Raw genomic sequence first — 21,429 nt, 5'->3', positions numbered from 1 at the left:
TCTCAGAATATGAGGTGCCCTATCTACCTTTGAAATAGTTTTGATACATGTTAGGAATATATTTATAATGAAAACATTATTTAATTATTCATGACTTATTAATTCTTCTGTTATAGTGAATATAATATAATATGATTGATCTTTTTTTTTTTTTTTTCTACTTCTCATATTACTTCCGGAAGCAGTGCAGAAGCAATTGCCTTATTGATCTCATCTTCCTTGGTGGCCTAGATCTCGAAGTTGTTTTAATCCCCTTTATGTTAGGATTATGTAGACAACATTTTTTAGGTCAAAAAGTACACTGATTGGTGGATTCGGCCCACTCAAAAATTATATTTTTGAGCCGCTGTTTTTGGGCTGATCCGGTGTTATGGGCCTGATGATACTCTAATGGAGTTGCTACTAGCTAGGAATTGAAAAATCTTTATTATTTTTTATTATTATGTTATTGATTTCGAATATTTATTGGTTTTGTGAATGATTAATTTCTGTCAAAAAATATGATTAATTATCTTTAATGTGATTTTTTCCTATAATCATATTTTTCCCCTTTTATAAGACTTGAATCCGAAATGTTACTTAAAAAAATTATATCTACTAATGACTTGTCGGTAAAAAATCTTTACTATGAGAAACTACACAAAGTGATTTTTTATGTAGACAAATGTGTAAACTCTGTTGACACAACTAAACAGAGTCGTCTGGCTTTGGAATTGTATATGCTACGAAGATAGATACAATATGATATCGTATGATGATACGATAAGATTATAACCGCACCCAGGAAGGATATCACTATTTAGACAGGAAAACTTGAAGGCTCCAATTATATGAACTATCATACTTTGAATTATTAAGTTCAAATTACTTGGCATTCTAATATATTATAGGGTTAATTGCATTTTTTCCGCCAAAATTTCACATGATTATATGGTACCATATTTTTTATTTCATGGCTTGAATAACAAACCACAACTTGGGAGTGTGGATTCTGTGCTGTCGATGAAGAGAATATAGAATCTTAACCATTTGATTATAATTTTATAATTAACAATTTAAGAAAACATGCACTTAAAATGGGGGCGGGGAATTAAATTGTTACATCTCGACTGCAGGCAATCCTAGTGAAACAACAAGCATAAATGATAAACATTAACAAGTCTCTTTTTTTTTTTTGTCAACAAATATTAACAGGTTTCGTCAACATACCGTGGCGTGAGGAGCATGACAAAAGTGAAAACTGAGTCCATACATAAGTTCACAAGCAAAACAAAAAAAAGTGAAAACTGAGTCCATACATAAGTTCACAAGCAAAACAAAATCGTCCGGGGAACGTGGGAACAAATATTCTGTGAATCACGATGTCTTTCCATAGAGTAAGTGTAACCGGAACGCATTCTCTATTCATAATTTTAGGAAATAACAAATGTCTTTCTTAATATGCAAACAATCCAAACACGAGATAACAAATAGAAAAAGAATATGGCAATTCTATTAAGGGCAAATTTGGGTGATGGCAATGAGAATTTTAATTTCAAGACATAGCCAGAATGAAATAAACCATACATCACATATCATATGAAGGGTGACAGCATTCAAAAAGCAGTCCTTACCTATCACCCCCTAACTATAAGGCCAAAGGAAATGGGGGTTGTTGGTGATGTAAAAACCTATATGGCATGATAATCAAAGGAAAAAGAGAAAAGGACAAAAGAATTCCTAATCAGCCATCTTAGCCAACCGGTGAACGGTGCCTCTAGCAATCCTATTACCAGGATCAATCTTCAGCACGGTCCTAAGGTCTTCAGCACCAAGTCTGTACTTTTCCATACTCTCATACAACAGAGCACGCTGTACCAGGACAGATACATTGGTTTCATCATTTTCAAGAACCTGCACAACAAATGTCAATTCAGAACATTCTTCCTTATTATTATATGCTGATCAAGAAAATGACATGGTTCAAATCATCATAAAAGGTGACATAAATGTGTAGTGGAACTCATGGACCAGTCAAGCCATCCATCCTAAACTTTGAAACTTATTACTGAATTGAATACACATGCTGCATAAGGTCTTAAGCAAACTATAAATAGGACAAGGCACTGATCTACTAGTGGAACTTAAAGCCAAAAAAATATTTACTAGAACATGGATATTTGAGCACAGGGTTGTCAGAAATTAATTTTGAAATTTCAAGTCATGTTGAGATGTATGTTTTTATTCCATAAACCCAAGCACTAGTACCTAGAAATAAGGCAACAAAGTAATTATGAGTTATTTACTCAACCGAAGGCATCATGTCCTGATGGTTCAAGGAGTTCTATATAAGTAGGTTTTGAATCAGTTGAGTTATAAACCAAGTAGGTGGTAACTTTTAAGAATGGCATCAGAGTTGGTTATTTGATCCACTTTTGTTTAAAACCCTATGGAGTATGGACTCATCGTTAAACATCAATACCTGCCTTCAATACTCCTCTAGCCAAGTTCCTATCTTTGATGGTGAATTTTATAACTATTGGAGTGACCAAACAATGACTTTCTTCATTTCTCAAGTTCTTTGTAATGTTGTAGAAGAAGAATATCAAGAACAATCACAACAAGTGGCTTTGCAAGGAAATCAACTGAAGAAGTATAAAGAAACTTTGAAGAGAGATGCAGGTGCTCGTACGAGCAAATGCATTCATCCAATAAATTTGGCATTATTAAGAAGACAAAAGAAAGTTGGGAAACTCGGCAAAATAAGTATTCTGTATGCAAAAACTCTGAAGAGAACCTTGAGTAGCTGTCCATGATAGGAAGTCAAAGGACCAAAAGGTGTGTGATTTTCCACGAAAGCGGTTTAGATTGTTAATCAAATCAGAAGCTATTAAGATACTATCAGGTTTCAAGAAAAGCTGATTGTTGAGAAAGTTCTTAGCAGCTTGCCACAAAATTTGATTATATTGTTGCTATCCAGGAAGATCCAAAGATTTTTGTAATATAATATGCAGTATAAAGAACTGACAAATTCTCTTGAAGCTCTAACCTGGAGAAAGAATGGGCAGGCTTTTAGATTAGCCTTTGGAGGAAGCTTTACAATCAAGTTTTTTTTTCTTTTTTTTAAAGAAAGACGCAGAGAGAGAAAAAGGTACAACAGCAATCAGCCACTAAGCAAAGGAGGAAGATCTAGTAGAGAATGTGATAGAGGAAGGCCAAACCAAGAAAGGTCAAGGAACAATGACAGGACCACTCCTCAATGCTCTCTATTTTGCAAGAAAAACAATTATCATAGCAACCAGTGCTGGTCTAAACAATGTACCAAAAGCAGAAATTCAGATCACAAGGTGAAACTATCCAATGAAGGAGAAGAATGAAGCTTGATTTTAGAAAACATGGAAGGCACATTGTAGCATATTATACAATGAATTGGTTTTATTAGTTATTAAATTTCTAAAGTCATGATGCATGCAAATCAAATTATTAGTTCCAAAAAGTAAGGCACTATTCTAATTAGCAATTACTTCTTAAATAAGGCACTATGTAATTATGGTTCAACCGTTCAAGTGTGTAATAATCCTTAAACTTTTCTAAGGATTCTATACAAGTAGGTGTTGTATGGGTTGCAAGGCAAGACCCAAAGAGATAATATGAACTTTGTTTTTATCTACTTGCTCCAAATATGTTCCATCACACCTTGCATTTCCTGCGGAATCTAATATTTTCTAGCAATATTAACCTTGTTTCCATCTCATGCTCTTTAGCTGATTAATTCACCAATAGTATAACACATTGCAGCTAGTTGTTTTAAATCATCCAACAATTCAATCTTAGCAATGACATTAGTGATATATCAACTAAAAAATCATGTAATACCTTTGTACAATCTGCCACTGCCTTTTTATACTCCCCAACTTCTTTGTAACAGGAAGCCCTGGACGACAAAACCTCCCCAGTGGTGGCACTATCCCCAGCTTTCTCTAGAAGGACGACAGCCCACGAAAGCCACTTAATAGCATCGGCAAACTGTCCCTGCTTGTAACTGTCCATCCCCTTGCCTTTGGCAGTGGAGCCTGAGACCCCAGCAGGAGGAGGAGGCAGCCCCTCAAGCTCAGTAGTGGTGCCACCCACATCTTGGCCTCCCCCACCAAACTCCGAATCCAAACCCCAATTGTCCTGTCCTCCAAATCCATCAGAGGCCGCAGCAGCACCTTCACCTGAGGCCGAGGAAGAAATCGTCGTGAAAAACATGTCCATTGGATCACCACCACCACCTGATCCCTGATTGGAAGCAGCAGCAGCAGTAGATCTAGTAAAATTGATATCAATTCCAGGAGAAGCAGTGGATGGGAACGCAGCGGAGCTGGGTTTGGAAGCATTTTGAAAATCTCCAAAACCATCGTCCCCCAAATCAACCTTTGGTCCTTTAGCAGCTGAGTTAAGAGTAGAAGATTGCTTGGATCCAATACCAGACAGAGAACTGAAGGGATCCTTGTTAGTATTAGAATTGGTTCCGATTCCAGAGCCCATGTTTCGCAATGAAGGACCCCCAAGATTGGGAGTGGTTTTATTGGCATTGACATTAAAACCCCCAGAGGATGATGCCCAACTAGCACTGCTCTGTGGCGTGGAGCCTGTTTTGGGCAAAGAATCAGCCATGTTTCCCATTGAGAAGGTTGTTGTTTTATTGGGCGCGGGAGCATTTTTGAGAGGAACGTTGGTCTTGGAACCCAGGCCCAGAGCAGAACTTACCAAATCTCCGAAAAGGTTAGGGTTCTTATTAACGATCCCGATGTTTTTGGAAGCGGAAGAAGGTTGAGGGGTTCCCCAACTCTTGCCGAAGATGTCTCCGACCATGGAGGGGGGCCCACCGGGCAAGGCGGTGGTCTGAGTGGGGGCGGGTCGGTGGGTCCATGCGGGTTGGGCAGAGGAATAGGAGGAAGTTGGTTTGGGGTTTTTCTGGTCGTTAAGAGATTTGGGACGGTTGGATCCGATGCCGAGATCGAAATCGAAATTGAAGTTGGAATTCATTTCTCAATTGGGCCAAGGGAAGGGAAGGAAAGGACAATGAATGAGATCTTGGACTCCAGAACGCTATTTTTGGTATCGTTAAAAGGGAAGGTGGATTGGAAAATAATCTGGCATATGCTAAATCTGTAAATTAACGGTTTTTAAAATGTTGAGTTTCATAAAGGTGCCCTGCCCAGGTTGCTGGCTCATCTTTCACGCAAGCTGTCAATCAATTGCTGTTTGTTTAGTAAAGAGTCTTCTAAGGAGAAGAGTAATTCTTTAACATGCCTAATCTAATCTTCGGTAATAAATTACACTTTAATTTGATGAAATATTTTCTCTGCTTTTTTCAATTGTAAAATTACATCATTTGTTTGAAAAATAAATAATAAAATAATACTTTCCAATTAAAATTTAAAAATACAAATAGTTACTATTTTTTTTTTAAATTAAACAAACTCTTAATAGACCTGACGCTACGTTACGAGAATTTATATTTTTCCACTCTACAATGTACTCAGCAATTTTCTTTAATATCGCCCCTTAACAAGGGAACTACATAATTTCATTGATAGAGCAAATGCCATTTATACTTATACCTATTGAATACTTGAATTGTTGTTGATATCTATTTTTTTTTATTTTTTTTTAAATCTCTTTCGTTGACCTCTTTTGAATAATAAACTAAGAGCCTCAGAGGTACGCGTTAAGAAGAATAATACATGACATCTTGATATATAAATTAAGAAAATTGATATAGTTTATAATTATTAAATATCAGCACAATTCATCAGTATAATTTATCTTATTTATTCCCACGATTTAGCAATTGATGAATATTTTATTTTTGAAACATAATTATTTTTTGCATAAAGAGATAAAAAGAAAACTTATCATACATGTATATTTTATCATAAACTCAACCATTATTTATTTAATAGGTACAATACATGCTCTGGGCACCATTGCATATGGCCAACTTGTTAGCTATGACAGTTCAATTATTCAAATATTAACGAATCAAAGCAAAAGCAGCCCCCGATTTGTTCGACCTCGTAGTTCCAGCACACTAGAATAAATGCACTTGAATATTATCCAACTTAAGCAGAAATAAAACAGAAGGCTCTTTACACAAAATGTGAAAAACAAAACCAGCACCACATTAGGTAAATTTCCAAGATTCAAGAAGAAGCAGATTGTGTACCAGAGGACAAGGAATCAAAACTGTTCTGAAATCATTATCCACACTAGCAAAGAAAATTGATTTATCAATGAAACAATTTAGCACGTGTTTCGATATGTGGCATGGTGATGCAACCTCGATTTTTTTCCACGGTCACATTGAAGCAACCCTTTGTTGCTTCTGATTTTTCACGGTCACACCACAATTTTGGCAGCCAGAATCGATTCTAAACGGTATCCAAACGCGCACTAACTAGCACTGACTTTTGAGAAAAGAATCATATATCAACAATTTTAACTAGACAGTGTCTGAAATAACTAGACAAGGAGATGAACATGCAACAGTCTGTCCTACCAAACATACAATAATATAAGTTACCTCTTTCCAATGGGCTATCAGTATGAATGATACGTAAAAACCAACAAACAAATGCATTATTTTTAAGTATATTATAAAGAAAATCGATAAAATAATAAAAATATATGCAATCACCATTCACCAAGAGACCCATAGAGTGGCAGCTTTAAACAAATTAAAAAAAAAATGAGCACTTTGAAATTTTAAGGTTTCATGATGCACTTTAAACGTATCACAGGGCATTGACATTGAGAACAGGTTCAGAATTCAGATGCAAAAACAAAGTTTGTTTCAAGTCTATCCATTTTAACAGTCACTGATCCAAATTACACATTAAAACATGTAGGGAAAAGACTGAAACGAAATTTATTTCCATCAGCAGATCATAAACAATTTCATCACAGCCATTTTCCACACCACAAAAAAAAAAAAAAAAAACACAAATAAAATATGACCTCCGAACCTTAAATCATAACTCCCATAAGAAAAACTTAGTTCTGTTTTCTACATGTGCTAATTTCTAAAGCAGAGTTCCCAATAAACATTTCTTAGTACTCTCCACCGGACACAAAGTTTTGGCTATTCATTGCAGTGGATGGCTGCATAGATCCCCCCGGACCTTGGTTCCAGTTCTGTTGATCTCTCCTTTCAACCTGCATTGTTTGCCGCTGTCTGTCATGCCGTGGCCGAGGTCTACTCCTACTGGGTTGCCTATCCGAATATCTATACTGTGGCCTAGGAATTACTTTCCCATCAACAAATAAATCACCTGAAATCCTCCAAAAGCAATCAACACAACCGAAAATGAAAAATAGAAAACAATTCAACAGTTAACTAAGCTCTCACTAAATTTGAAGTTAGAACCCTCCACTAACCTCCATAATCCTTGTTGGGAACATCAAGATATGAATCTGGTAGCACCCAAAGAACTCCAGGTAACTCTATTAAAGAAGGAAAACAAATTGTCGCAACAGTTAGTCAAGCACAAGGAAAAATTCACAACAGAGACAAACAAATTTCAGATTACAACTTGATAGAAAAAGAAACTCAAAGAAAGTATTTCCATAAAATTAACCTCCATTAATTAATATTCTTATAAGATGAGATTCGCAATCAATTTGATAGTGGCACAACATCATTGATAAGAAAACCCTAACAAGTCAAACAGCTACAAATTTCGAGCAAAATGAAGAATAAAATAAACAAAGTAACGAATCAATGACACCTTTGACTTTATAAGAAAGCTCTTCGGAAATGAGGGCGCCGAAACCTGTGTACGTAGAAGTGGAAACAGAGTATATCTTCTTTTTAGCCTCCTCCTCACTACAATCAACATACATGCAGGGAAGTGAAATTAGGAAATAGAAATAAGCGTGGCAATTAACTAATTAAAAATAAATAAAATAAAATAATTAATTACATAGGAGAGGGAAAATGACCTTCCGAGGACTTGAGCTAGGGTTTTGACATAGGAGTTAACCATGTGGTCCTCGGAGGGTTTAGGGTTATCGGGGAACTCCATGACGATGAGCCAGTGCTCGTAGTCGCAGCCATCGAGAAGAATGGTCTCCTTCGGGGGACGGTTGCTCCAGTTCGGGGAGGGGTCGTTCAGGGGCGAGTAACCCGAACCCGAAGATTGAGTCCGAACCGCAAAACTCGCCGGGTGAGGAATGGGTACGGTTTGTTTGGCGTGGTGCAACGCCAATGCGAAGCGACAGCGAGACGCGCTTGCGGATGACGAAGACAGAGCTCCTGCCAGCCTATATGCTAAGGTGCGCCGAGCGTTTAGGTACGCCATTTCCCAGCCTAGATGTTAATGTAATGTTTTTAAACTTAAAAGAAAAAGTAACGCAGGAACATAAAAAAACAAAAAAACAAAAAAGAGTATAATTATGTGTAATTTGATAAAAGTTTAAAAGATATTAATATAATTCGATCTTTTTATTTTTTTAAATCAATAATTATTTATATAAATAATTTTTTTGTATTGATTTGACTATTTGTTTTATTAAAGAGAAAATGACGTAGAAAAACATGGAATAACTGTGAATTGATATTAATTTACATGTTTTTGAAAGATCTTAAATTGAGAATTTTTATTGGGACGTTTAAAATTGAAATATTTAATATCAATTCGTACGGATTGTCCCCCTTAATACCAATTTTAAAAGTGAGTCGTCGTAAGAGCAACATACCAAAATAATAGTACCTTCTTTTTGCAGTCCGGATAACATTCATACTCTTGGTCAATGATAATAGGATTTTTGACATCTTTCATGATAATGTCACTGAAGCTTATATCTGATGCTGCATCTGGATACCTATCTGGCCATGCTTTGATTCTAAGGCCATTGGTTGTGCTAGCCAATGAGCAGCTCTTGATAATACCTAATTAAAGACTTATTAATTGAAAAAATAGTGAGACCCAATCCTAGGAAAATCTGTAACTTAATATTTAACATTACATAATACCAATAATAATATTTTAGAGTGGTTTGGTTAAACAATCACCTATATACTACTATCAACACATTTTAAGCTTGAATTCATTTTTTAAATTTAAATTTTGGGACACGTAAATTTGGTATTTTTGTTCTTTAAATTTATTTTATATTTTAATCCAATTCTCAAACTTTAAAATTCTATTCAATTCTTCAACTTAAATACTCCTTTCAATGTTTTTCCTCACATATTTCTGTCTTGTAACTTAAAAGAACTGCCTTATGTAACACTTAATTCTAACAAAATTGTTCATTTTGTATACACTAAATCTGAATCGTCCAAAACCATTGATGAATTGTCCAGAGGCAAACAGTTCTAGTTCAATTGGTCTGAATATTCATACTCACACGCAATACAGAAAGACAGATACTGAGTGTAAAATTCAGAGTGGAAGAGATCTCAAAGGAAGCAATGCAAGGAATGAAGAGAAAGGTATTGAGGGAAATAACATCATAGAATCACAATATACTGATTACTGAGTTCAATCCGGTTTATAAAGTTTGGCTTTACCAGGTTTACAATTGAACTTCAGAAATTCAAAGGCCCTCAAGGTTACATATCAGAGTGTGCATAAATAAAATTAAGATTCATAGGACATACCCAATAATCTAATACTATAAACATTAATCCATTTTTAGCAACTTCTTTTTGTCTGTTTAATATAATAAACCCATGCTCTTGAGTTGACTTTCAACTTGTTTCTGCGCTCAAATCACACTAGAGGCAGTAGTAAGTTTGTGAGAGCAAAGCCGGTTAGTATATAGTATTAGCCTTGATTTGTACATAACTGGCAGGAAAAACCATTGAGTGGATATTCCAGATGATTCATACATTAACAATTTAACATGGTACAAGAGGACTAGGAGTTCTAAACATTTTCAAGAAGATTAGAGATGAGGTGTAACATTAAAATAAGAAGAAAAAAAAAAGACTACTTATTACTCCATATTGTGAAGATTTCTGTCTGTCACGGATCATCATCACCCAACCAAGCCTCTTTGTGGTAACTCTGGTCTGTTTTCAGCAATGAATCTTGAAGCAGCTTCATTACATTTCACGTCCTCTACTTTCATCTGAATGACCTTAGCGGTCAAATAGGTTGGATAAAATTTGTATTGACACAGAATTTGAGGCTCTGATGAAAGGTTCCAAACATTCTTCTGCTGGCCAGGGGACCCAATTCCAATGTTAGCAAGATCTGCTTGAGGTTGAGGTTTCATTTCTTGCTCAAGGCAAAGGAATCAAGAAAGTGATAACTATATGTTAGTGATAGACTGAGGCCTTATATTATAGGTCCGCGCAAGGCACTGTACCTTCCCACCTTGTGGGACCAAATTTGCTGAATTAATTTAATTAGTAATAGACTACTTAGCTTGGTTATATTCTGTTGATATTGTGTGATCATCCCATTTTGTCAAAGATCCTCGATCGTGTCCCATAATAATATGGAGTTAAAAAGTACAATATCTTGATCATCTTCTACGCTAAATCAAGGTTTGAATTCTTAATCTCCCTTTACTAGTCTGACTGGATTGATATTTACTTTTTTGATTGACGAATCAATGCCTCTAGTATAATTATTATTATGGACATTGATATCACTCCCTCGTTAACCAGGCTTAAGATTTGATCCTTGCCCTATGGGTCTATTTGTCTCTTATCGAAGTAATAAAGAATGATTTTGAAATTTTGATTGTTATGGTGACGTGGAACCAGTTTAATTTGGACTTTTTGGTTGATTACAAGTAGAAAAACGACATCTGATCCTACTTCGCAACCATGGTATTATGCTTGTAAAATAAGCATCTCGATTATTTGATCTTCACAGTAAAATTATTCCTTTTGGAAAATGATAGGTAGGATTTGGAAACTAATTAAACCCTAGGACGTCTAAAGAAACAAATAAAGATAAGAAAAAGAAAAAAATAATACTCCTTTCATTGCTTATTCATATATATGAAGTAGATATTATAAATGAAGTGTTTGGACAATTGGACTTGAAGTGATGTGATATTCATATATCATTGCTTATTCCTTTCAATCTCAGGGAGAACATGTTGGGTCCCATGAGCTAGCAGAATAAGGTTTTATTTTTATAGAAAAAAGAAAGGTGTTATTTTATGGTATAGCATCAAATACCAGGTAAGAATAAAGTGCGTCGTCAATTGGATTAATGGATTTATCCAAATAATGATGATCAGAACAAGGTGTTTGTAGCATATGGCACCACGTACGCTTTTCTGGGTTAGAACAACGAGTTTCACTTATCAGAAGTGCATCAATGGCATCTGGTTCTATAAAAAAAACGACAACTGGTTGGAACTTAAGCCTATTTTTCTTGACTTCTTCACTAGCTCATGCAAACTTCTTAACATCTTTATCTTTATAAATATTGAAGTAAAACGTGTTTTTGCATTATGTATATATATTTTTTTTACTACATTCATTCAAGAGTATCCATTAGTTGTTATAATGATAAATTTTCATTGAAAACTTTGTTAATCACCTTTAATGAATCCCTCTTCAAAGTTAAATTTTTCTATCCACAAGACTTGCCATTTTTTTTGTGTCACTTACCATTTTACAATATATATTTTCAAACAACTTTAATATAATAATGATTAATTATGTACCAAAAATAAATAGTATTACATAAGCAAAAATTTTATGCACTACATGATTTATTTAGATTATTTTCTTTACAAATACTCAAATTCCATAATTTAAATCGTTAATAAGAAATATTTTTATTGCTAACATGAATCCAGAGGACTTAACAAATACCTGCACTCCATTTTTCGTAGAATTTTTCTGTGAAATATTGTTAAAAAAGAGCATCGAATTAATATTACGAACGAAATCAGAGCTTACGATTCGCAGATGATTTAAAACGAAAGAAGATTGAATTTAGCCAAACAATACAGCTAGAAGAACACTTACAAATTTTTTGTTTATCTCCCTTTCTATATATTTTTCCAATCCCCTGATGTCAAAACAATTACAGTTCCAATTCCTTTCTTCTCTTTTTTAAGAATTCCTCACGCTGGTTTTTTGGCAATAATAACCATCCATGGTATAGCCTGAAAGTCTTATGTGATTGACTGCTCATGATCAAAGCTACAAAACATTATCTATTATTGGAAGCATATTTGATTCAACCGAAACTTGTAATTTGGAGTAAAAAAGTTGTTTTAATTACTATTTTGATCCTTGTATTGCAGCAATAACCTTACCTATTAATCCTTTAAAACATCCCATCTGGATTCTTATAGTAGTAATTTTGTAACTCTTCTAGTCCTTGTTCTAATGTTGTTTGACAAAGTTATTTTCAAATTCTTTAAAATCACTACAAAACTTGAGTTGACAATGTAAAACCGTAAAAAAAAAAAAAAAAAAAGAACAAGCAGAGTTGTTGCAGGGTTTGATTAAACGCCAACAAAACTCTCAACTCATTAATTAAAGCCATCCGGCTTGGCTATGGTGGATGAATCACTGCAACAAAGCCTTGATTTTAAATTTATGACAGTAAAAAATTGTCAAAATATATTTTTAGCGGTTTTATTATACTGTGAGTAGTGATTTAAAAAAAAATCCTAATGCAACCACATTGACGACTTTAAAAAACAAGTATCAAAAAGAGTTAAAAAATTATAAGTATAAGGATCAAAATTAAATATTTTAAACTTTAAAAACTGAAAAAAATACTGCAATTATAGGAACAAAACAGTGATTAAACCAAGAAAAAATAGAGGCTCCGATCAATGTATTAATCAATCACATTCAGAACAGTCGAAATTTCAGAGTCTCTAAAGATTTTTTTTTTCTTTCTTTGTAACAATTAATTAGGTTCTGAATAGTTAGGAATTGGCCCAAAACATTTTTTTATTTAGTTTTTGATTTGGGCTTCGTTGGCCCATTTCATTGTTTTTGCCCTGTTCTTTTTTATTATTTTAGGCTTCAAATAAGTTTATTAAAAAATTGAGGTTAAATATATTTATTATATATTAAATATTATTAACTTAAAAATTAAAAAAAAAACAAAATTGAGTATTTACACTTTTCATTATAAAAATAGAAATGAGAATATTGTTGCTCTATAAATACAACTTGTTTTTCCATGTCAGCTATAAATTCCCAGTCAATTTCAAGTCATTCTTAATGCAAGTTTTGTCCAGATGCTTACGGTGATTTTTGTAAAAATAAAAAAAAAATACTCATCAGTTACAAGAGTTTATTAAAGATGATCCTAACTAATATAATGGGGTGCCTAAAAAAAAAAATACACACTAATATAATGGGGTGATTCCTCCCTGCTCTCAATTATTACCTTGGCTAAGATTCAAACACTTCTATAATGAAACTTAATAGACATATATGATATATTAATGTATTATTATTGTACACAACTAACAATTATGAAACGCGCGACACAACATATCATTAAAAAAATTAATCAAAAACAGTTAAAAACCTACTAGAGTCGGACAAATAAGGGGAATTTGAGTAGTACTGGTGATCTTAGCTAGGTTTTCAACAACAACAAAAAAAAAGACCTTAGCTAGGTTCTATTTTATTGTCGTTACTGTTAAAAAAGTTAATAGTATGCTGCAATTAGTAAGTTGATCATAGTTAATAAAAAAATCAAATTTATAATTTTATTTTATTTTTTTCTTAATCATCCAATCAATATAATATTTCCAATTGATCATAGATAATATATGAAACAAATACTAATAAGTTATTTTATTATTTTTATATGCGCACATACATGTTTTTTTCTTTTTCTGTTATATGCACAGTTATACGCACGTACAGAACATCGAAGATCAAATTCACAGGTAGAAGATATACTTATATGACTTCTTACACTCGAGTTTAGATTCTACATCAAACTAACAGGACTTTAAAATATATAGTACCACAATCACGGCAGAAGAGACTTTTATGTATAATTTGCAGTTTGTCTTGTTGAATCATATCATACGTGCGCTTCATACTATGGTCATATATATGCATAGAGCTACGCATTAAACAACAACCGCTACATATATTTGAAGCTAATTATAGCATATAAAGAAGTAGTATATAATCTGATGAATTAAGCAAAGAGCTAGCTCATCGATCAAAGTTCGAAATATTGGTGCACCACAACGACTATGTTTATGTTGTGTTCCTTTGAAATTGAGAAGCATTATCCCACCAAAGCGTGCAGCTACCTCGTTACTATTCAAGGCAAGCTCCTCCATCTCATCATTGGGCACTTGAACCAACCAGCATCCCTGTCGTGCAGGGGATGTTAATTTTTTCACGATCTTGTAAGTATCTCAGGTCTTCGGGAACAAGCATATGCGATTTGTTATCTGAATAAGTTAACATACTGAGTTGTTATGATGTGAAAAATCTATTTCTGATGTGGTTCATATTTTGTCCAGGTTCAATTCTAATATTTGAAAACTATTGTAATCATAAAATTATTATCCCACGATTATCTCTCATATCCCGTTGCACACTTGAATTTGTTGGTGACCAAAACTCTATATAAAGTGTGCCGCTGCTCTAATAGGTCACCAAATCCGCTCCTCCTTTCATATATTAACACCATTGAGTACAAGTGAGTAGGAGTTTGGAACCATAATCCGTTATAAAGTTACCGTGGAGTAAAACCGTCACCCCATGAACTTTCAGAACAATAATAGCAATGCTTGAAAGTTGGCCATGTCTCCTTTAGCTTCAGCTGATCCTTTAGACATTTTTTTTTTAGGAGATACCCCATTAATGTCTTCAGAGCAAGGCCTTCTAAACCAATCTCTCACAGGTTTGCTGCTGGAGGAGCCATATTGAATTCAACACTACTAAGAAAGTGCACTATACCAAAATAGAAAATATATGGTTTCTTTATTGTTAAGTTGATGCTTTGTGTTTTCTAGTTACTTCAAAGAATGTCGTGTCCCCTCCCTTATAAGGTAGCAAAAGTGATTCTTTAGCTTCTCTTGCAATATTGCAGTCCCATGTCCGTGGTACCACAGAATATTTCTTTCATAAATATCAAATTTCATGCCTCATTAGTATTTTTTAAGTTTAAATTGAATTAAAAATATAAGAAAAAATTAATATTTTAACTTAGATTAAACATGATTTAAAAAATTTATTAGAAAATAGTTTTTTAATAAACAGAAGTACAAAATACAACACTTTTATAAAATCTATAGGAATTTTTGCTTTAAAAAAAGTTTAAAAAATTAGAACAAACCTTACTCGATCGGACTCAATGTTTGGGTTTAATTAGTATGAAATATGTTCATATTTATCACCTAAACTGTGGGACACTTAGAGCAAGAAACATAAAGAATAGGGTCCAGATCGAGTTACTTTAATCGCAGATCGAAAACGATGGTTCTATCTATCATTCAAGAATCAATAAAAAGAAAATGGTGCATGTGATCTGGGCCTGCGTCTTTCTTTCAACTCAGATTAGACTGGCAAGTAACAGTATTTAGGAAAGAAGGAAAAGGGTCGTAGAGGGACCGCGAATATGATTCCTCTATTGATCACAGAAGGGAAATGCCGAAATGTTTCCTTCTTATTTTTTGAAAAATTAAATTTCAGTAACTTTATTAGATATAACTTAAAGCAATATTTATATGAAGGAAGCTGATCTTTCAATGATTCATCTACATTGTTCGAAAAATCTAAATCAATATTCCCCCACCACACAAATTTCACCCCTTTCCCGAAACAACCCCAAGAAACATTAGAGTCTATATCGTCTGGACTATATCTCAGGTAACATATACGATATAACCGTCCTTTCCAATTTATAAGAAAAAGCTAAAAAAACACGATTATTTATCATATAAAGATTTATCGATCGGGACAATGATAGTCGATCTTAGCGTGTATATATTTGGACATCAATTATTTATTAATTAACACGGATTAACGTGTAGAATATTGAAACAGGTCCACGATTCAAGGAGCTCCTCTAAATTACATTCTATTTACCATCGTTTGTTAAATTAAATCAATGAATGACCACATTTCGGTTAACGTCGCATGCCAAGTTTAGCAATTAGAAGTAGTGCGTGCGTGCTTGGTCCTCCACATCCGTTGGACAACAACATAAACATTTCGCACCTTTCGTTTCCCAACCCAAGAGTATAAATACGCAGCCTCACCCGAATGCTCCAAATAGCAGCAGTGCCCTAGGGCTTTGAGAAAACCACATTGCCCGAAGGCCAATAAGCAAACGCAGGGAAGAAAAAAAGAAAAAAGAGTTTCATAATAATCATAAGCTGTTAGAGATGAAGAATGGACTCGACACCACCCATGAGAAGAAGAAGAGGAAGCTCGCCATTCTGAGCGTGTCTTCCCTCCTCCTGGTGGCGATGGTGGTCGCGGCGGCCGTCGGCATAAGAGAAGGCGCCGATGTGGTCGAGGAAGGCGGCGACTCGATCGTGAAATCTCAAAGGAACGTGCAAGTGATATGCGAATCCGCGGAATACAAAGAAACATGCCACAAGAGTCTCGCCAAAGCTTCCGAAACTTCCGATCTGAAGGAGCTCATCATAACCGCGTTCAACGCCACGGCCGAAGAGATCGCAAAGCAAATAAAAAACTCGACGCTCTACCACGAACTTGCCACCGACGACATGAACAAACAGGCCATGGACATCTGCAAGGAAGTTCTAGGTTACGCTGTCGATGACATGCACCAATCCGTTCGCAAGTTGGAAGAGTTTGAACTAAACAAGTTGAACGATTACGCCTATGATCTCAAGGTCTGGATCGCCGGTACTCTCGCTCACCAACAGACATGTTTGGATGGGTTCGAGAACACGACCAACGAGGCTGGCAAGACCATGGCTAGGGTTCTCAACACTTCTTTGGAGCTCAGCAACAACGCATTGGACATAGTGAACGGTGTATCGAATCTCTTCAAGGGTCTTAACTTGAGTTCCTTCAGCAACAACAACAACAGGAAGCTTCTATCGGAGGTAGATGGGTTCCCTACGTGGGTGAGTGAAGGACAGAGGAGGCTTCTTCAGGCTGCGGACGCCAAAGCGGACGTTGTTGTGGCTCAGGATGGGAGTGGACAGGTGAAGACAATTCACGAGGCTCTTAAATTGGTGCCTAAAAAGAACAAGAAGCCTTTTGTCATTTACGTCAAGGCCGGTGTCTACCAGGAGTATATTATGATCAACAAGCACTTGACCCATGTCACCATGATCGGAGATGGCCCCACCAAGACCAGAATCACCGGCAGCAAAAACTACGTCGATGGCATCAAAACTTACAACACCGCTACCTTCGGTAAGTATATATATATATATATATATATAACATATGCACACCATAATCTACTCATCATAATCTTATTAATTAACATCTACTAAAACACTTAAACACAGTTATTTTTTGTGGTGGTGTTTAATCCTTTAGATTAAAGATTAGCTTAAACAATCATGCTTTTTAGGCAGATAATCATGATTCTTAAATGAAATTATTATTACATGATTTAGACTATTAATTATTTATAATTTCAATTAATCAGTACGTGCATGTATTGAGTCTTACTAAAATTTACAATCTTGATTTTTTTTTTACATAAATATTTGTTGGATCATGTAATATTTTTTTGTGGTCAAGGATTAGATTATCAAACTTGTGTGCATGAAAAAGGATTAGAAAATTTATTACATGATGGGAACTATATAGTCTCAACTAATCTCCACATTACATAAAGTTAAAGATTGTTAATTTTTTTTCATAAATTAAAAATTGGATCATGAATATGCGATGATATGAGATTATTTAATAATTCTTCTTTAAATAATAAATCTTAATACCTGAAGGATTAGTCTCTAACCCTCACAAAAATTTCCTTTGTTTCGAAAAAAAAAAACAGTATCTATGTTATGAAAGAATAGTAACAAAAGTAGTACTTAAGTAACTGTGTGTGTAGTATCCATGTTGATTCCTAACATGATGTAAAGCACTTGTAATTAAGATTAATGGGGGGTTGGCAGGTGTGAACGCTGCTAACTTCATGGCGATGAACATCGGGTTCGAGAACACAGCAGGAGCTGAGAAGCACCAAGCCGTTGCCCTGAGGGTAACAGCAGACAAGGCTGTATTCTACAACTGCAACATGGATGGGTTCCAGGACACCCTCTACACACAATCCCAGCGTCAGTTCTACCGCGACTGCACCGTCACGGGCACCATCGACTTCGTGTTCGGCGACGCCGTGGCCGTGTTCCAGAACTGCAAGTTCATCGTAAGGAAGCCCATGGAGAACCAGCAATGCATGGTCACCGCCGGTGGAAGGACCAAGATCGACAGCCCCAGTGCACTGGTCTTCCAGAGCTGCATCTTCACCGGCGAACCCGACGTGTTTGCCTTGTCCCCCAAGATTGCTTACTTGGGAAGGCCGTGGAGGGTTTACGCTAAGGTTGTCATCATGGACTCGCAAATCGATGACATCTTTGTCCCTGAAGGGTACATGCCGTGGATGGGAAGTGCTTTCAAGGACACAAGCACCTACTACGAGTTCAACAACAGGGGTTTTGGTGCTAACACTCAAGGTAGAATCACGTGGCCTGGTTTTAAGGTTATCACTCCCATTGAAGCTACTGATTACTACCCAGGAAAATTCTTTGAGATCGCTAATTCGACTGAGCGTGATTCTTGGATCGTTGGGTCTGGGGTGCCCTACTCCCTTGGCCCAATTATTGCGCTGCCTTTGCCAACAGCTTAATTCATGGTCTTTTTTAATGACTCTAATAGAATATACATGTAGCTACATATCCCTGCTGCATGCCTGCATCTGCATGCCCTTTTTGACATTGCTATATATGTCTGCCAGTATTTAAGGAAAAGAAAAAAAGTGATGCAGTGGCACTCATGTGTTAATTCAGTTTTCTCCTACGTAGCATTCAGTTTCTTCATCACGCACTTCTTAGTTTTTCTTTTCCATGCTACATAGTAATTACAACAGAATTATTCTACCTAGCTAAATGGCTAAATTACCGGTTCCTTCGGAAGTCGATCTCACCGCTTTAAATTCACTCTTGCCTAGACTACTCCTGCTTGTTCCTTCTTACCCTATGAGAAGAAAATTGTCAATGTTTTGTATTATTAGCTAAAATTTTATTAAAAATTATAAATTTTAGTCATTTTTACTTTTAATTTAATAAAAAAAATAATTTTATTATTTTCAATAAATTTTAATCAATTACGTAATATTTTAAAAAAAAGTTTAAATATATTTTTGATCTTTAATAAATACTCGTTTTTTGCATTTATTTTCTAATAAGTTTCCTTTGGATAGAGTCCTTAATATTAAAAAAATTGTCTCAAGTCTCTTCCGTTAATTTGAAATCATTATCTACCTACATGATCGTTAACCAGTCACGTCAGCAAGTTACGTGTATTGTCTCGTCGGAATAAATTTACATGTAAGTTGACGACGTGTTTGCTTATGTGACATCATATTTTAATTAATTATAATTATATTAAAAAAAATAAAAGGTTACTATTCATCTACAGGTTTAGCCTTTACATGAGCAAGCTCCCACCTTCCGTGAGGAATAACAAATTGGTTCATTTGCCAAAATAGACTCAAAAATGGACGAAGGCGAGGAAGGGTATGGTGAGAGTGGCGACGAAGGTTTCTTGGGCGAGGAAGAAGATGACGATTACGAGGACCTTTACAATAATGTCAATTTCGATGAAGGGTTCCTTCAATCGTTTCGCAAGAATGACGATTCAGGATTCTGAAATGGCGATATCGAAGAAAAGAAGCCTTTGTCGTTGTCATCAGGGTTTTGACTATTGTTTCTATCTTTCTCTTAAAGAAATAGATTTTGTCTTTGAAATGTTAGGGTTCTGCATAAAGAATGGTTGTTTTTTACGAACGCATTGATGTTTTTAGGGTTATGCTCCAGTTATTTGGTTAAGATTCCCAAATTTCAAGATTTTGGGGGTTGCTTTTATCAAGGAAGTATTTGCGTATTGTATGGCTCTGGATTCTGAAGCCTTGAAATTTTTAATGTGAAAAATGATGCAATTTTAGTTTGACTTATGTTTTGGGATTATGTTTTATAGCGGAAGATAAGATTTCTGATTTTGAGATGAAGCTGATGGACATTGACAGTGAACACCTTGGGATTCTAGAGGTGTATCATGCCATGCCATTGTTAAAATCCCATCCTTTGAGTTTGCTAGGATTTGCAAGGATCTCAATAGTATTGGTGACACTGGTAATTGGCTTTGCTTCTCTATTTTAGTGGTTTGTTAATGTTTGATTGTTTTGTTGAGAAATTTATGCTGATAAATGTTTTGTGTTTTGTTATGTATGTTGAAGTTGTCATTTTGATTACTAAGGAGGGTGTAAAGTTTTCCACCAAAGGAGACATTGGAACTACCAATATAGTTTGTAGGCAAAATACTTCTGAGGACAAGGTGAGATATTGTTTTCTTTCCCATTGTTTTTGTTCCACCTATGATTTTTTTAGCTTAATAGTCAATTGTTGAATTGCATAGTGGTGGACTTTTTTAAATGGTTGTAATTTTTGGTTAATGTTGCAGCTTGAAGAAGCTACTGTCATTGAGATGAATGAGCAATTGTCCAACACAATTACCATTAGTATGCCAAATGAGTTGTCAATTGTAGTTGAGTACAAGATTGCTAAGATAGGCTATGTGTGGTTCTATTTGGCTCCCAAGATAGAAGAGGATGAAGAAGATACAAAACCTAAGTTTAATCTACCTATTAGATGTTGGGTTAGGATATTAGGATTTTAATGCCTTTTGAACTTGTAGTTTTCGTTATACACCTTCTATTGAAGATATTTTAACCTTGTAAGCAACGAATTGACATTTTATGGATTTCTTAGATGTGTATTGGTTCCCTACCACCTTATTTTCCCCTAAATCTATTGTTTAGAAGAATACGTAACAATTGGTGTGCATTTTTCTTGTTAATACATTTTTATTTTTGCGAACTGGAACAACTTCATAACATAATATTGCATGTAAGCAAAAACCTTGAGTTAATCATATAACAATACTGCTTCTACATTTGATATGGATATTTTCACTTAAAAGATCCTTACATTTCTTCTTTGAAAAAAAAGAAAGTTAACTTCATATGTTAATCCTTGGGAGAAGATGGTACTGAATTTTGATCAATCAACAATAGGGTGGAAAAGGAAATAAGAGGTAACAAAGTTGAAAATGCCTCAAAGAAAAAAAATAAAGAATAAAAGTTGAATAAACCATCCATTTGAGCCAATTTCAAGTTGAAGTTAAAGTAATCAATGCCCATATACATAAGGTTTCTTTAGAAACGATCAACATGAAGAGAGAGAAAAAAAGAAAAACATTGATTAAAAGAA

General features: G+C 34.9%; 3 protein-coding genes and 1 pseudogene across 3 annotated transcripts; 2 read left to right on the top strand and 2 right to left on the bottom strand.

Moving 5' to 3' along the window:
• Positions 1 to 1,470: 1,470 nt before the first annotated feature.
• Positions 1,471 to 5,245, bottom strand: LOC100800725 (trophinin). The gene is made up of 2 exons (XM_003550495.5): positions 3,856 to 5,245; positions 1,471 to 1,893 (listed from the first exon to the last, which is right to left on the bottom strand). Exons 1-2 carry the CDS (start codon positions 5,008 to 5,010, stop codon positions 1,720 to 1,722), a joined length of 1,329 nt encoding a protein of 442 aa, XP_003550543.1. The 5' UTR covers positions 5,011 to 5,245; the 3' UTR covers positions 1,471 to 1,719.
• A 1,569-nt stretch (positions 5,246 to 6,814) lies between these two features.
• On the bottom strand, positions 6,815 to 8,389 carry LOC100803571 (multiple organellar RNA editing factor 3, mitochondrial). Its single transcript, XM_014770134.3, has 4 exons — positions 7,969 to 8,389; positions 7,755 to 7,852; positions 7,405 to 7,470; positions 6,815 to 7,298 (listed from the first exon to the last, which is right to left on the bottom strand). The coding sequence occupies exons 1-4, from the start codon at positions 8,325 to 8,327 to the stop codon at positions 7,078 to 7,080; spliced, it is 744 nt and encodes a 247-aa protein (XP_014625620.1). The 5' UTR covers positions 8,328 to 8,389; the 3' UTR covers positions 6,815 to 7,077.
• Positions 8,390 to 16,234: 7,845 nt separating this feature from the next.
• LOC100800194 (pectinesterase/pectinesterase inhibitor) lies at positions 16,235 to 18,931 on the top strand. The gene is made up of 2 exons (XM_003550494.4): positions 16,235 to 17,341; positions 18,058 to 18,931. The coding sequence occupies exons 1-2, from the start codon at positions 16,333 to 16,335 to the stop codon at positions 18,786 to 18,788; spliced, it is 1,740 nt and encodes a 579-aa protein (XP_003550542.1). The 5' UTR covers positions 16,235 to 16,332; the 3' UTR covers positions 18,789 to 18,931.
• A 726-nt stretch (positions 18,932 to 19,657) lies between these two features.
• LOC100799659 (proliferating cell nuclear antigen-like) lies at positions 19,658 to 20,836 on the top strand (annotated as a pseudogene).
• Positions 20,837 to 21,429: the final 593 nt, after the last annotated feature.

Source organism: Glycine max, chromosome 17 (genome assembly GCF_000004515.6).
Source record: "Glycine max cultivar Williams 82 chromosome 17, Glycine_max_v4.0, whole genome shotgun sequence".
Classification (NCBI taxonomy): Eukaryota; Viridiplantae; Streptophyta; class Magnoliopsida; order Fabales; family Fabaceae; genus Glycine; species Glycine max.
Note: the sequence above shows the minus strand (reverse complement) of the source record. Positions and strands in the feature narration are given on the sequence as shown.